This window comes from Microchirus variegatus (assembly GCF_963457635.1).
Source record: "Microchirus variegatus genome assembly, chromosome: 9".
Taxonomy (NCBI): domain Eukaryota; kingdom Metazoa; phylum Chordata; class Actinopteri; order Pleuronectiformes; family Soleidae; genus Microchirus; species Microchirus variegatus.
Window position 1 is genome coordinate 272,107 of NC_139810.1, and position 14,581 is coordinate 286,687.

Here is a 14,581-nt window from a genome sequence, read left to right on the forward strand (position 1 = left end):
TGAATGATCATCATCACCAGCAGACGATTTGTGAAGGAGGCAGAAAAAGGCTCAGTGAAATCTATCGACGCTGTTCGTCCATGACTGGACTTTTCTGCTTGTCTCAGACGACACAGAGCGGGATTTGATCCCTCAGCGTGAGTACGATCCTCAAAGACTTCTGGGTATTAGAGAGAAGAAGCTTTGTGAAGGACATGAGCGACGACAGTGGACTGAAGAAGTCAAACGTCAAACTTTATCTCATGATGTTTGTGTCGCTGTGTAATTCACTCAGTCCCCCACACCAAAAAACAAGTGTTATGTTTTAAAAACTATGTTTTTCCAGAATAACACGATAACTCTGGGGTTTTTGTTGGTTCAAAACCAGCAAAAAACAGACTCCAGATCAGCTGTTGAACAGGTTTTTAAGTCACATATTTAAACATATTTAAAAAAAAGATAGATATTTGTGACTCAAACCCACATCACTGTGTTTACTGTTAGACAGACTTTGTGTCGCTGTGTACTTCACTCACTCCCCCACACCAAAACCCACAGAGAAAAGGAGTGATTTTCTGTCCACTTTTATTGACGTGGAGTTCACTGGAAGAAAAAAGCCAAAGTTTGACAGATGTTACGTCTCATACTCTGAACATCACCGAGACATTTACGGACAAACGAGTGCTTCATGATCGTCAGGCAACAATAAAACAGACTCACGACCTGTTGTTGAACAGGTTCTTAAAACCAAACGACCTTTAACACTTCATCATTTTTGCATTTCCATTAGGAATAATATCAAAATAACCAGCACCAACTATTCTACTATTTCCTGGCATCTTTCCCTGGTGTTATCAACAGATGGTAGTGTGGTGGATAAATGAATGGTGAACCAAACGCAGTATACATATATACATATATATACATATATATGTATATATATGTATATATATATATATATATATGTATATATATATGTATATATATATATATATGTATATATATATATATATATATATGTATATATATATATATATATATATATGTATCTTTTGTTCAAAACTTCTTTTACATACATATATATATATACACACATACAGAGTGCAGCTCTAATAATCTATGCTGTAATGATCACAACAGTCACTGTCACATGTTTAAACTGTGGTCTTTCTAATAATAATACAAGTACAGAGTGGAAAAACAAGACAAGACAAACCTGTAGACCAGTTACAAGAAACATGAAAAACCCGTAGACCATAGATAAGAGACCAGATATAAGAGACAAGAGAGACGACATAGCTTCAAAAATGTGAAAACTGTTGAAAAGTCAAAGTTGTTTCCTTTGAGAACGTCTTCATTTAACGGTTTAGGAAACACTAACATTTTTGAATTTGTGGATGAATCAATGATGAAAATACTAATTATCAGCAGCTCTTACCTGTGAGTGTGTGAGTGTGTTCATCAGTTATTATTATTAACGCGTGATCTTTTGTGTTCTCACACACAGTTAATCTGCTGTTATTGACTCATGTTTGATTCTGACTGTATGTTAATGTCACATGTAATTGAGTTCTTGTGTTAATTATCTTCTTCATGCTCTAGTTTACACACTGTGATAATTGGCAGTTAATGTAAAGTAGAAAGAGCTTAACAACGTGACGCCCTGTTGTTGTTCCACAGAGAGAGAATTACATCAGTAAAGACCAGAGAAAACACACGTGAAACTGAAATAATTCAGCTTTTATAGTTAAAACGATGGAGTTTAGTCAATAAAACACAATCACAAATTAAATTCTGACAAACTTAGGTCAACTTCATTTTTAATTTGTGTGTTTTATTGTGTTCAACTACATGAATAAATAAATAAATAATCACACTTTCTATTTTAATGAATAATTCATCTTGATTTAATGAAGAGATTAACAGATATTGACAGAAAAAGCATATGAAAAAAATTAAAGAAAATGACACTTGAATTGGGCTGAGTGTAAATCTCCTCCCCGCATATATATATATACACATGTATATATATATATGACATATGACATATATTACTCATGTAATATATGACTCATTGCATTAATTCAAAGAAACAGCGAGAAGCTCTGATCCTGTAATTCAAACATTTGAAGACGACAGACTTCACTGTCACACTTTGAAGACTCTTTCTGATCAGACATCGACAGCAGAAATATATTTATATATTCATGTTTTTTTTCCTTTCATCCTTTCATGTCTGCTGTGTAATTACAGTATTTACAGTAGTTGAAATAAAAAGTCCTCAAAAAATGTCTCATTCAAAACTTCATTAATTTTTACAGACAGCGATACTGACTATTATGATGTCATTCAGAGATACTTTTTGTTTTTGAGAAGAAAGTCAGTTCACTGTCAAAGTGCATCAGGGCAAATGTATAATTTCCTGAATTTCAAAAATTCATTAAAATTATTCCTTAAGAGTTTTGCAACTAGTTTCAACTGATCCTTGTTCAGAGTGATGTTGACTATTATGATGGTAAATTTCAAGTCATTCTGAGATACTTTTTGTTTTTGAGGTTAAAGTCAGAATGTATGACCTCCAACAATGTGATGAAGTCATCATCTGTAACCTAGCAACAGAAGCATGACACGTGTGCTTCTTTTTATTCTAATAATAATAATAATAATAATAATAATAATAATCATTTCCAGCAGAGCGTACAGTGACAGGCGTGATTTTGTTGATAACAACCACGTTAATCACAATGATCTTGTGTTAAAAGTGTCTTTAGTCCTTCAGACGTGTCCTCTGACGGTCGCAGCTCCTGAATTAAGACACAGCTGTTGAGTCTTTACGCTAAAATCCAATTAGGTGATAATTGACAGAGTGAATCAGCTCACTTTCTCAACATGACCTCGGAAAAAGAAAAGGTTACAAACCTGGATCTAAATCACCGCCGACAAACTACTTCATTAACTGCACTCATAAATCCCAGCTCAGGAGTCTCATCGCATTTAGGCGCCGTCTTTTAGTCGTCGGCCTGCTCTAATTAGTCACGCTAACTCGGCGTATCGCGCCGCTCACGACGACAAATCAATGTCCACTCGTCTGAATTGATCATCATTTCTCACGAGCTGTTGGCCAGCTCAAATAAAAGCCGTCATAAATCGCAGCTCGGTGACCGCGATGAAGACGGCGAGGAGACGAGCGCACAAACACTGTAAATACAGCCATTTATGTGTGTGTGTGTGTGTGTGTGTGTGTGTGAGCGGTGCATGGATCCATGAGGAGACGTCATCACATGTTTGATAAGGATATTAATCACACTCTGACTATGCTAATGACCACAAGACAACCACACACTCATCAATACTTCATCTTATTGGACGAAGCCTCACGAGTCTGAAGAGTCTGACGTGTTCAGTGTCATGAGCGTCTTTTAAAGTCATCAGTTGAAACAGTGACTTTTATCGCTCTAATTAACGCACTCACGCACTTTATAACCTGCAAAGAAACAGCAAACAACAGCACAGAACAGAAAAAAAGCTTCAGGCTAAAAACAGTGATTTAGTCAGTGATGAAACAATGAATCCATTTTGAATTCATTACGAGATTAATCGTCCGCTATTTCGACAACTGATTTGATCGGCGTGAACGTCTTTGATAATTCTACCAAACTTTTTGATGTTTCAGCTTCTTCAACGTGAATATTTTCTCTTTTCTTTGCTCCACATAACAAAAAAAAACATTCAAACTAATTCATTCTGGTTCGTGGACGAAACAAATACTCGATTAATCAAGAATCAAGAATCAAGATCATCCACAGATGAATCCCTGATGAACCCGAACCCCGAAATCCTGAACGGACGCGAGTTCCCGAGATCCCGCGATAAACTGTGTGTATAAAGGAAACAACAACAACAACAACAACAGCTTCTTTCATTCTGTTGATCTGGTGTCATAAATGATTTGATGTCTCTCGTCGTACATTATGACTCAGAGACGCTCTGATTATTGACTGTTGACCTGGATGCACCGGTCACGACGTAATGTTGATGTGAAGTTGTGACAGTCTATATGACCTGATTATTGTCTTTTATTTTGAAAGGGAGGCGGAAATGTTTTACTTTGATTCTGTGTCAGACTTCCTGTCTGGTGCGATCTGCTCTGTTGAAATTAAGAAGGTTCAGCAGTGGCAACGGCAAAAATAGAACCGCTACCTATCGATAGCCGCTTCTGGGACGCTGCTGAGTCGTGCCGCAGCGCCCCCTGGTGGAAATGCTCTCATTGATTAGAATGGAAGCGATCGGCAACGGCGACCGCGCCACTGACGTGCCGCGGTTGTCACGCGTCCAGTGGAAATCCAGGGTCACAATAACCCAAAGTCTGATGGGTTTGTGGTTTCAGGGTCTAACGATTCAACAGCAGCGCCACCTTCTGGCCAGATTTTCACGTCATCCTTCTTCAGATGAACTTTTACAAGAAAATCAGCAAAAAGACTTTGTGCTTTCCTTCAATTAATAACGAGATAAACGTGAATGATTGAGTGGTGGAGTCTGTACAGACGACTCCTCTGCGACTGAAACAGCTTTTTAATGAGCTTAATGTTACGATAAAACACGTTGGTAATTTAAAAATGGTACATTTAACTGTAGCCGACTGCTGGAGGCAAAATACACACAACAGGAAACGTACAGTGAATGTTTTTAATAGGCTTTTGTCAGGTTTTTTTTTGCCGTACTGCGTTTAAACTACAAGCAATTAAATCTTTTGGGTTCAACACTAAATATTCTCCAATAAGAGAGAAATGAAACCCAGAAGACACAAAAAGGCTCAGTGAGACAAACTTCAAAACACACTTATGTTTTTATTTTCCTCATTTTCTCAGTTTAAATTTTTTTTTTTACCAGTTTACAAAAGACTGAGATTATTATCAGCGTGTGTGTGTGTGTGTGTGTGTGTGTGTGTGTGTGTGAATCTCATCGGCAGGATTTCAGCTCAGCTTCTTCAGCTGTGTGATGGAGAGACAGAGCTGGAGGATCTGAGGACGACGGCGTGAATCATTCAGGTGATTAAACCTCTTTATTTTATTAACCTCCGTCTCTGGGATTAGGATTAGGATTAGACAAAAGGATGAAGCAGAAGAACTGTGTGTACTTTAATTGTGGCGTACCACAGGGTTCTACTTCAGGTCCCATTTGATTTTCCTCTCGACAAAGTTTTTTGTGACACAATATTTTCTACCTGAGACAAAACTTTGCTTTTCCTCCACATAAAGAAAGTCCTTCCGTCTCCTTCTCCACACAGATTAGAAATGGACTCATAAATCACTCTCTCGTCTCCAGCAGCTCGGCTTCAAACTGGTTCTACACGGACAGGGTTAGAACCAGGTTAGAACCCTGTCCCGTCACCACAGTCCTGCACAGCCTTCACTCACTCACTGCACTGATCACTTTTAAAGCTCGGTCATTAGAGATGTTGACCCTACGATGAGCCTCCTCACGGCCTTAGATCCTCAGACAAAGACCTTCAATCCAGAAGAGACCGAGGCTTCACCATCAGAGACCCTGGACTTTAGACTTCCTGCCTGAGGAGATGAAGTCACTTGTAATAAGCCTCAGTTTTCTGTGACCGTGTCTTTCTATCTGAACCTTATCCTGACACATGACGCTGTCATTTGCTTTCAATTTCTTGGTTTATTTTAATCTTTTATTGCCATGAGGCCTCTGCTCCACCAGCTTCTCCAGGAACTTATTTATGGAATGTTTAAAGTTGAGGACACTGGAGGCTCGTACAGTGTGGTTTACACAGACCGTGACCTCTGACCTCCCAAAGCTAAACTGTTAATGCTGAGTGATCTAAGTGAGTCTTTATCTGCTCAGATCAGCAGCTGTGAGCAGACAAATGCTGACAAAAGTCACTGCAGACGTTCTCCAGAACATCTGCTCAGTTAAAGGCCGAGTGCGACCGAGACACTGTGGAAATATTTAGGCCTAATATAGTGATTCATGTATTTCATCTATTTTAAGACAAACAACCAAATAAGACAAATTAAACACTTTAAGAATGGGTTTGATGTAAAATGTCATTTATATCTAAAACAATCTCAAACTTTTAAAGTAAGTGGATTATGATTGTGTCACAGCTACAGCCTTCGTTTCTCTCTGACTTACAAACTATTTCCTGCAATAGTTGCCGCATTTCAGCCAAAATATGATCAGCATCAAAATCAGTAAACAGAAAAAATCTGATATCATCCAAAAACGGTAAATATCAGTTAAACGCTTGACTGAGTGAAGAGAACTGAGCAGCAGCAGAACGTCTGCAGTGATCAGGTGATAAGAGACATTTAAATCAACAGCAAAACTATTTTATTTGGGAGAAAAATAAATGGTCGACAGCCTCATGAATTAACTTCAGTCAAGTTTAAGTTAGCAGGTTAAAGTGACTTACTAACCTGAGTTTGAACAGACGTTTTGTTTATAATTATCACAATTTTCTTTATTTATTCACAACATAGAGAAAGGTCAAAGGTCATGAACGTGGATGGAGCATCTCTTTATCACAACAAAAGCATGTTTATCTGATCTTCTATTGTAAGAAGAACAAAGAGGTGCAGAGCGTTTGGTCTTGGTGGATTTATCTGCTCTACTGAACCGTTCTCCTGGTCCAGTTAGTCATAAAGAGAAGAACAGCCCTCGGGTCCACTTTTCAGAATTTTAGTCTCTCGTCTTGTTTGAACCAAACATGCTTTTATAACTCCCCTGTAACTCTGTCCTGCTGTAATCAGCTTTTAAAGCAGCTATAAATTCACATCAGTGTTTTCTCTAACAGTTGTCTGGTGCACGGGAAAGAGCACTGAAGGACCACAGAAGAACCACAGAAGGACCACTGAAGGACCACAGAAGAACCACAGAAGGACCACAGAAGAACCACAGAAGGACCACAGAAGGATCACTGAAGGACCACTGAAGGACCACTGAAGGACCACAGAAAGACCACAGAAAGACCACAGAAAGACCACAGAAAGACCACAGAAGAACCACAGAAGAACCACTGAAGAACCACTAAAGGACCACTGAAGGACCACAGAAGGATCACAGAAGAACCGCTAAAGGACCACTGAAGGACCACAGAAGGATCACAGAAAGACCACAGAAGAACCACAGAAGAACCACTGAAGGACCACAGAAGAACCACTAAAGGACCACTAAAGGACCACAGAAGGACCACAGAAGAACCACAGAAGGACCACAGAAAGACCACAGAAGAACCACAGAAGAACCACTGAAGAACCACTGAAGGACCACAGAAGAACCACTAAAGGACCACTAAAGGACCACAGAAGAACCACAGTAGAACCACTGAAGGACCACAGAAGAACCACTAAAGGACCACTAAAGGACCACTAAAGGACCACAGAAGGACCACAGAAGAACCACAGAAGAACCACAGAAGGACCACAGAAAGACCACAGAAGAACCACAGAAGAACCACTGAAGAACCACTGAAGGACCACAGAAGAACCACTAAAGGACCACTGAAGGACCACAGAAGGACCACAGAAAGACCACAGAAGAACCACAGAAGAACCACAGAAGGACCACAGAAGAACCACTGAAGGACCACAGAAGAACCACAGAAGAACCACAGAAGGACCACAGAAGAACCACAGAAGGACCACTAAAGGACCACAGAAGGACCACAGAAGAACCACAGAAGAACCAATGAAGGACCACAGAAGAACCAGTAAACTGCTGATCTGAGGGGTTTTATATCGTTAACACTACCATCTTAGTCTGAGGATCATTTAAACACGAGAACGTAGACATAACACACCTGGATAATGTGATTAGACATAGTCTGATTACTCCAGCATGTTTAGCTGGACTGGAGTCAGACTTGTTGTTCTGCACATGACTGTGACTCTGACAAACTGTTGTCATTAAAGCAAGAAGAAAGACGATGACATGAGTCAAGTAAACCGTTCACCTGGCGCCTCATTGGCCACGACTGAAGGAAGGGGAGGGGTTATGGATTCCTATAGAGGCGGGATTACTGTCAGACTAACAAAACAATCACAAAGCAGCAGCAGCAGCAGGATGGAGATAGAACACACACTACTAATGAACACAAGTGTGTGCATGTTAACACATAATCTGACACACACACACACACACACAGAAACAATCACATCATTCAGAGTGCAGGGCTGAAGCTCAGAAGTTAGCAGTAAATTCAGCAGGTGAAACAACGAGCAGCAGATGATACGACGTGATTCTGTGAGAGAGAAACTAAACTCACTCTCAGAGAATAAAACACTGAAGCCTCGAGGCAACGAACGACAGACAAGAAATGAAAGAGCGTTTTCTGAGGAAAGTTTAATCTGATTTAGTCACACGAGGATAAAACGACGCTCAGAAGACGACGAGGACGAGTTTGAGCTAAAGAACACGTTATAAATCTGTGAGATCATGAATGAAGAGGATGTTAGAACACGAATGAACATACAAGGACACATTTGACTCATGAGGACAGAGTGTGTGTGTGTGTGTGGTTAGTGTGTGTGTGTAGTTAGTGTGTGTGTGTGTGTGTGTGTAGTTCGTGTGTGTGTGTGGTTAGTGTGTGTGTGTAGTTAGTGTGTGTGTGTGGTTAGTGTGTGTGTGTGTAGTTAGTGTGTGTGTGTGGTTAGTGTGTGTGTGTGTAGTTAGTGTGTGTGTGTGGTTAGTGTGTGTGTGTAGTTAGTGTGTGTGTGTGTGTAGTTAGTGTGTGTGTGTGTGTGTAGTTAGTGTGTGTGTGTGGTTAGTGTGTGTGTGTGTGGTTAGTGTGTGTGTGTGTGGTTAGTGTGTGTGTGTGTGTAGTTAGTGTGTGTGTGTGTGTAGTTAGTGTGTGTGTGGTTAGTGTGTGTGTGTGTGTGTAGTTAGTGTGTGTGTGTGTAGTTAGTGTGTGTGGTTAGTGTGTGTGTGTTTGTGTGTGTAGTTAGTGTGTGTGTGTGTGTGTGGTTAGTGTGTGTGTGTGTAGTTAGTGTGTGTGTGTGTGTGTAGTTAGTGTGTGTGTGTGTGTGTAGTTAGTGTGTGTGTGTATGTGTAGTTAGTGTGTGTGTGTGTCGTTAGTGTGTGTGTGTGTGTGTGTGTGTGTGTGTGTGTGTGTGTGTGTAGTTAGTGTGTGTGTAGTTAGTGTGTGTGTGTGTAGTTAGTGTGTGTGTGTGTGTGTAGTTAGTGTGATTGGTTGTGTGTTTATGACGTAAAGCAGAAAGTCAGGCAGGTTTACATGAGTCAGCAGATCCAGTCGTCTCCACATCATTAGTCACTCTGACACTTCTGCTCTCTGCTTTATTGATGAGGCAAAGCTCCACCACTAACACACACACACACACACACACACACACACACACACACACACACACACACACACACACACACACACACACACACACACACACACACACACACACACACACACACACACACACACACACACACACACACACACACACTGTACTCTACCACAGTCCTACTGCAGAAGCAACAGGAGTCTGGTCCAGGTCTCAGGTCTCAGGTCTCAGGTCTGACTCTGGATCAGACGACGTGACCTGAGTGAGTTTTTCTTGCTACAACATAAACAACGTTGTGGGTCATTGTGTTACGAGCAGTCGTCACTTAGTGATTATTTAGTGTGACTCACACACACTGAGGAGGCGACACCTCAGAGTTTGAGGATTCATTTTGATGATTGAAACTTTACCCTCTGAGTGACTGACACTGAGCTTCTGCTTTAGATCATATTTCCATGTTTTCGCTGCCTAACATCAGAGATTCTCTGTTCACTTCCTGTGTTGTTGACACTAACAAACCACAGCAGACGATGTCAGTGTTATGAGGACGGAGGACGCTCATGTTTCCACTGAGCAAACAATCACTGCAGGATCCAGCGTGTGCAGGTGGTGAATGACAGGAGTGTGTCACAGCCTTTTATGGCCTCATGACTCTGACATTTAGCAGGATGCTGCAATTTGTCAGGTCTGAGTCACACATCCACAACACATGGGGGGGGGGGGGGGGGGGGGGGGGGCTCGTAAAACACATTACCATTAGGCCTAATAGTGTCGCATCACAGAGCTCAGTGTGTGTGTGTGTAAAAATTAATGATGTGAGTGTGTGTGATTCCCCTCACAACAATAAAACCACTGTCAGAAATATATAATGCACATAAAGATGAAGAAAAACAGGTCAGCGGAACGAGAAAAGGTGTAAAACTCAGTCAACGTCAACACATGAAACAAGGAAAACAACAACAACAACAACAACAACAACAGCAGCAGCAGCTTTCACAGAAACATGGAACAATGACATTTACCTCAAATAACCAGATACAATCAAGAGAATCTCTGCTGCATCAGAGTCTCACAAAGCGAGAGACACTTGATTCTCAACGCCGGCAACTGTTGTATCTCACAGTGAGCGAGTGAAGGAGGAAAAAGCAGAGGTTTAAAGTGCAGAGTCACTGCTCTACTTTGCTTTGAACTGAACGAGGATGGCTGCTAAATATAGGCCGAGTACGTAATCGCACAATCTCTTTGGTTTGTTTCACTTTGCTCCTTTTTTCATGCAGCTATCATTTCCTGCTTTGCCTCAGTGTATTATGGGTAGTGATGTGTATCCAAACTGTTAAGAAACCACTATCTAATACTATTATGGTTTGAATTACAGGGCAGTAAAGAGGATCAGTTCACCTGGACACGAAGAACTCTGAGAGTCGATTGTAAGACATTAGAGAAACAATCACACATTTGTTTCCCTGCTGTGCTGAAGACTTAAAGGGATAGTTCGGAATTTTAAGACATCAGACCTATTTTCCAACTCAGCTGGTGTGATGGAGACGTTTTCAAGAAATTTCATTCAGTTCTTCTAGTTGCAGAGTTCGCTGATGCTATGGCTAGCACAAGTCAATGATACAAGTTAGCATGGCATTAGAAACACTCATACCGACTCCACAGTGCACCAGAGGCAAATCAATTGTAACGTCAGACTATAGATGTACATATCTGTGTTGATAGAATGTTTGAAATAAAACCACCCTCACAATTTGAAGGATTTATGTCTCAGCAGCAGCTCGTCATACTTCCGGCAGCGGCGGACTGATGCTGCTGAGAAAGTAGTCCCTCAAAAATTCATGCGATGCGACGTTAGTTTTGTTTCAAATATTATTCTGTCAACACAGATATGTACATCAATAGTCTGAAATTTCTTAAAAAACGTCTCCAGACGTCTCTGATGTCCAAAATTCAGAACTATCCCTTTAACAGAGGACAATGTAGTGTTTGTATACATCCAACATGGCTTCCCCAACAACAGTCGTTAGATTCCATCAGTCCTAGAAACATACAACAAGCAGTTTGTTGACACATTTTCCTGCATGTCATCTTAACCATTGGTCTGACTGTAGATCATATCTAGGAAGCATCGTCATCCACGTACCTTGGTCACCCTTGGCCTGGGGCCAGTTTTGAGAGTCTAGATTGGTCAGGAATGGACCATTTCCATGAAAAAAATAGGGAAAAAGCAACTTCTTATAAATGGTGGTGAATTTTACATCACAACATTTAACCATTATATCATGATAACAATTTGTGGCAATATTTCACAAAATGTTAGTTTATTTACAACATATATATTTGATTTGGCAGAGAATCTTTTGCACTGGATGCCCTTTTTAACGCAGCGCTGCCATTGAGGCAATCAATGGTGAGCAATGGGGATTGGGTTCCTTGCTCAGAGGTACCTCAACCCTAGACCTGTTGGGATTCAAACCGGGCAACTCCCTAATCACAAGGCTGTAAATAAACAAACATACACATGATCATTTGTGGTAGCCAACATGAAATCAGTTTGGGGCCGCAGGTGGTCCACCTGTGGTCCACCTGTGGTCCACCTGTGGTCCACCTGTGGTCCACCTGTGGTCCACCAGCCAGGAGTTTGACACCTCTGTCTTAGACTGAACGTAACACTTGTTACCGTTAAATGTGTAGCAACCAACTCAGGACACTGTTAGCATCGTTTTAAAGAAGTTCTCATTCAAGCTAAATAATCCCATCGTCTACAGTCACAACGTCATCAAAGGACGACAGAAGTCGTTCCAGCTGATTCTCCGTCACAGAAACAAGAAATCATGACCGACGCCACAGATTTACACTGGGATGCATTGGTTCAAACAGAAAAGCCTGCCCTCTGGTGGTGAGACACCGACCACTGCATCCACAGTATCACCGAGTGTTGGTGTCAACGAGCAGCAGCAGTTTCAGTTTCAGTATCAGTGAAGTTCTCATGGAATCCATGGCTGATAAAAGGCAAAGAGAAGAGAGAGAGAACGTCTGAATCCCTCGTTCTTCAGAGGAAAAACATCAGCTGTGAAAAAACTCAGAGTAAACTCAGAGCAGCTGAACTCTGTCGTCTCTTATCTCATGCAGCGAGTTTGTAAAGTGTGTCTGAGAAACAGTGTCAGCGACTCCTGAAGCAGTTGTAGGTTTTTGGGCCACAGCGTCACACACACACTTCAAGTCAAACATTTACTCACACACACACACACACACACACACACACAGACGCAGCTCTCACAACAAGCAGATAAAAGAGTATGCTCTGCACTTACCCCAGTGTTGTCATAGTAACGATGGTGTACCAGAAGGAGGCTGGGATGCTGGTGAATTTGCTGGAGGTGGAACCCTTCTCCGCGTAGAACATAACCGTAGCAAAGATAATTATGGCCATAGTGAGTGAGAAGAGCAGGAATCCCAGCTCAGACGCACAGCTCTTCAGAGTGTAGCCCAGGATCCGCAGACCCTGCGAGTGCCGCGAGAACTTAAAGATACGGAACACGCGGAAAACCCGCAGCGTCACGAAGGCGCCGCTCACGTCCTCGTTGTCCGTCATCACCAGGCCGATGTAGTACGGCAGGATGGCCACCACGTCGATGATGCTCATGACCGACCTCATGAAGCGGTAGCGGCTGGGCGCGGCGAACAAGCGCATCAGGTACTCCACGGTGAAGATCATGACGCAGGCCGTGTCCATGCAGAAAAAGGCCACGGTGTAGCGCTCGCCGCACGGTACTTCCTTCTGACTGGGCACCGTGCCGCAGGGAACCGTCTCCACCACGTTGGTGATGACGGAGACGGCGATGAAGAAGCCGGTGACGTAGTAGAAGACGAGGGCCATAGTGGAGGTGTGGGGGTTCTCAAAGGCTCTCCACATGGTCTCCCTGAAGGTCATGTTGGGCAGCTTAGCATCCTTGTTGTCCTCCTGGTCGTCCATGAGTCGCTCTGCGTTCTCCCGCTTCCTGTCCTTGTACTCTTCGTAGCAGCAGTCGCCGATGATCTCCGGCACGATGCCGAAGAACGACAGCTCCTCGTCGTAGGAGGAGATGCACTCGTAGCGCGGGTAGTGCAGCTTCCCGGTGCGGTAGAAGTTGAGAACGCTGCGGAAGACGTCGGGGTCGCGGTCGAAGAAGTACTCTTTGTTCTCCTCGTTGTAGAAGAACTCCTTCTCCGAGCTGCCCAGCAGAGTGTCCGGGTAACGGTCCAGCGTGTTCCTCCACGTCTGGAAGCGACGTCCGCTCACGTTGAGGATGATGAGCTCGTCCTGACGCTTGCTCTTCTCAGCAGGCGCCACAGGCATCGGCAGGTTGGCCACAGGCATCCAGCCGATCGCAGCCGCCCGGGCGAAGGGAAGCCACGCCGCTACTCCCGCCGCCATGTTGTGTCCGGCTTGGGGCGCAGGGGAGAACAAGTCCAGAACCTTCAGAACCAGCTTGACTTCAGCTCATTCACCATCTAAAGAGAGGAGAGAGAGAGAGAGAGAGAGAGAGAGAGAGAGAGAGAGAGAGAGTGAGGACGACGCTGTTATGATGAATGAAGGCAACACAGTGAGATCAGTGAAGAGAAAACAGCAGAAAAGGAGTTTGGGAAATTTGAAAGATGAAGACGTAGAGAGACAGAAGAAGAAGAAGAAGAAACTTCCTGGTGTTTTCACTCAGAATATTAGTTTCCCTTCACTAAAGCTGTAGCAGCTGCTCTTGCATCCTTCAGTCGTGACAGTGTATTCATCACTTCCTGTGTGCAGCAGAGGATTCAAACACCGCTGCACTGAGACACAAAGAGGTGTGGAGCTAACAGGCTAATTAGCATTGGTGTGAAGTCATCGAGGAAGAGCAGTTTATTTTGAATCTTGATCCAGAAACTTGTGGCTCAGACTCAGGAGGACGACTTTTATCATCAGAGGAAAAACAGCAGCAGAGAAACCGTGAGGTCATGACTGACCTCGCTCTTCATCATCATCATCATCATCACCTATGTTAAAATACATTAGAGCAAAGTCACATGAGGAAGATTTATCCTCTCCTCTTCCTCCTCTTCCTCCTCTTCCTCTGGTGGTGAAACAGTATTTCTGATTTCACGCCAGAGTGAAGCTCACGTATCACAGCTTTAACTCTTTGACACAGACAGGACTTAAAATAACGGTTCTTCCTCGCGAACTGTGACATCATCGGTGGGCGTGTCTTAGTATTTTGCCGGTGTTGCGTTTCCTTAGCGTCCTCACACTTTGGTTGCCGGTGTGAACGTGGGCT

General features: G+C 42.7%; 1 protein-coding gene across 1 annotated transcript in view; it reads right to left on the reverse strand.

Annotated features, from left to right (window-relative positions):
* The window catches only part of kcnd3 (potassium voltage-gated channel, Shal-related subfamily, member 3), a gene marked incomplete at its 3' end in the record, with an annotated part of 66,655 nt that extends 52,885 nt beyond the window's left edge, over positions 1–13,770 (reverse strand). Inside the window, exon 1 of the mRNA XM_083895636.1 lies at positions 12,608–13,770. Within this exon, the coding sequence (XP_083751762.1) occupies positions 12,608–13,710 (1,103 nt within the window). The 5' untranslated portion in view covers positions 13,711–13,770. The remainder of the gene's footprint in view (positions 1–12,607) is intronic.
* Positions 13,771–14,581: the final 811 nt, after the last annotated feature.